Source organism: Nematolebias whitei, chromosome 1, assembly GCF_014905685.2.
Source record: "Nematolebias whitei isolate Nwh7 chromosome 1, NemWhi1, whole genome shotgun sequence".
Lineage (NCBI taxonomy): Eukaryota > Metazoa > Chordata > Actinopteri > Cyprinodontiformes > Rivulidae > Nematolebias > Nematolebias whitei.
This window is the reverse complement of record NC_056498.1, coordinates 46,634,953-46,637,159: the sequence shown is the minus strand read 5'-3', so window position 1 is coordinate 46,637,159 and position 2,207 is coordinate 46,634,953. Positions and strand designations below refer to the sequence as shown.

At 42.0% G+C, this 2,207-nt stretch overlaps 1 protein-coding gene across 1 annotated transcript in view; it reads left to right on the top strand.

The window, feature by feature from the left end:
• The window catches only part of cdh23 (cadherin-related 23), a 275,500-nt gene that overhangs the window by 261,230 nt on the left and 12,063 nt on the right, over positions 1 to 2,207 (top strand). Inside the window, exons 54-56 of the mRNA XM_037677972.1 lie at positions 890 to 1,084; positions 1,160 to 1,273; positions 1,364 to 1,493. Coding sequence (XP_037533900.1) covers positions 890 to 1,084; positions 1,160 to 1,273; positions 1,364 to 1,493 — 439 coding nt within the window. The remainder of the gene's footprint in view (positions 1 to 889; positions 1,085 to 1,159; positions 1,274 to 1,363; positions 1,494 to 2,207) is intronic.

Genomic DNA, 2,207 nt, shown 5'->3' with positions numbered 1-2,207 from the left:
AGTTCAGGTGAACTTTCTATAGTTCAGATGAACTTTCTATAGTTCAGATGAACTTTCTATAGTTCAGATGAACTTTCTATAGTTCAGGTGAACTTTCTATAGTTCAGATGAACTTTCTATAGTTCAGGTGAACTTTCTATAGTCCAGGTGAACTTTCTATAGTTCAGGTGAACTTTCTATAGTTCAGGTGAACTTTCTATAGTTCAGGTGAACTTTCTATAGTTCAGGTGAACTTTCTATATGAGGAAAGACAAAAAAATATGTTAAGATAGAAATAATTATAAACAGGTAGAGTAGAGCAAGTAAATACATCAGAGATAAGACATGAGGTCAATTTGTCCTCCAGCAGTCTAAGCCTATAGCAGATAACTAAGGGATAGCTCAGGAAACCCAAGCCGACCCTAACTATAGGATTTATCAAACAGGAAAGTCTTCAAACTGGACAATGTGTCGGCCTCACGGACAGAAACTGGAAGTTGGTTCCACAAGAGAGGAGCCTGAGAACTGGAAGATCTTCCTCCTATTCTGCTTTTGGAAACTCTAGGAACCACGAGTAAACCTGCAGTGTGAGAGTGAAGTTCTCTGTTAGGAATATATGGAGCAATAAGATCTGTAATATAAGATGGAGCTAGGTTGTTGAGAGCTTTGTAGGTTAGAAGATTTTGAATGAAATTCTGAATCTGACAGGGAGCCAATGGAGAGAAGCTAAAACCGGAGAGATATGATCTCTAACCGAAAGCTCTGCCTCGCATTCTACTTTTTGAAACCGTGGGAACCACAAGTGTTGGTTAGTTTTGGTAATCAACCCAAACACCAGTAAAGAAAACCAACAATTTTAATCCAGTTCTCACTAAATGTTCGTACAAACGTTCGTTGGGTTTCTGTGCAGGAGCAGCCGCCGGGTCTGCCCGTCTACGAGGTGCACGCAACCGACGCCGACGAGGGGGTGAACGGAGAGGTCCGCTACTCTTTCCTGCAGACGGGAGCGGGAAACAGAGACTGGGAGAACTTCCGCATCGATGCCGTGTCGGGGGTCATCACGACGACTGTGAAACTGGACCGAGAGAAGCAGGCCCTCTACAGCGTGAGTCTTCTGCCGTTTCTGCGTCTGAAACACGTCGGCTGTACGCGACTAACGTTGTGCACGGTCCTCTCTCAGCTCATCATCGTGGCCCGGGACCTGGGTCAGCCGGTGCCGTATGAGACCACGCAGCCTCTGCAGGTGGCGCTGTTGGACATAGACGATAACGAACCGGTCTTCCTGAAACCGCCGGTGAGTGTGTGGCTGCGATTGCGCCTGGAGTTGTGGGACTGTGTGTGTGTTGTCATCTTGGGTCTGATGGCGTGTGCGTCCTCACCTCAGCGTGGCAGCTTGTCGTACCAGAAGATGACGGTGCTTGAAGAGTCTCCTCCAGGAACCGTAGTCGGCAACGTGACCAGAGCTGTGGACGCCGACGAGGGCGCCAACGCCATCGTCTATTATTTCATTGCAGGTACAGAACATCTCGAACTGTTCCACATTTCAACCACAAACATCATGTTTTAATAAGATCGACCAAAACAAAAATTAAGAGGAAGAAATTTTTTTTTTCTTCTACTAAAACAGGAAAGTGTGGCGTAAATTTGTATTCAGCCCTTTTTACTCCGATACCCCAAACTAAAACTAACATCCAGCGCGTTCTTTGTAATATTTTAGCGCATTATTTGTCAAAACGTTCTGCTGGATCAGGAACTATGTGCTTTAGCTTTTCTGACATTTAAATTTTTTTAAATATTTCACTTCATTTTAATAAAATTAGATAAAAAATATTTTACAATCTCGTAATTCCTTCAAAAACTTTACTCAGTACGAAATCTACGTCAGCATACTTGTTCTGTTTTAGCTACATTTCTGCTTCTTTTTAGCTTTTAGCTATCATTTTGATACTTTCAGCTTTTAGCTATTGTTTTAGATTTAGGGTCATTTTTGCTAGTTTGAAAAGTCTAGCTACTATTTGGCTACAGTTAGCATCATTTTTTGCCAATTTTAGCTTTAGCATCTGTTTAGCTAAATTACAACTGTGTTAATTTAAGCATCTTTGTTTTGGTGTTTAAGCTCATTTTAAAAAAAAAAGCCTCATTTTTATCTTCATCTGTCGTTTCTGCTTTTGGTCTCTTGCTACTTTTAGCTTCAGCTATCCTATTTGCTACTTTTAGCTTCAGCTATC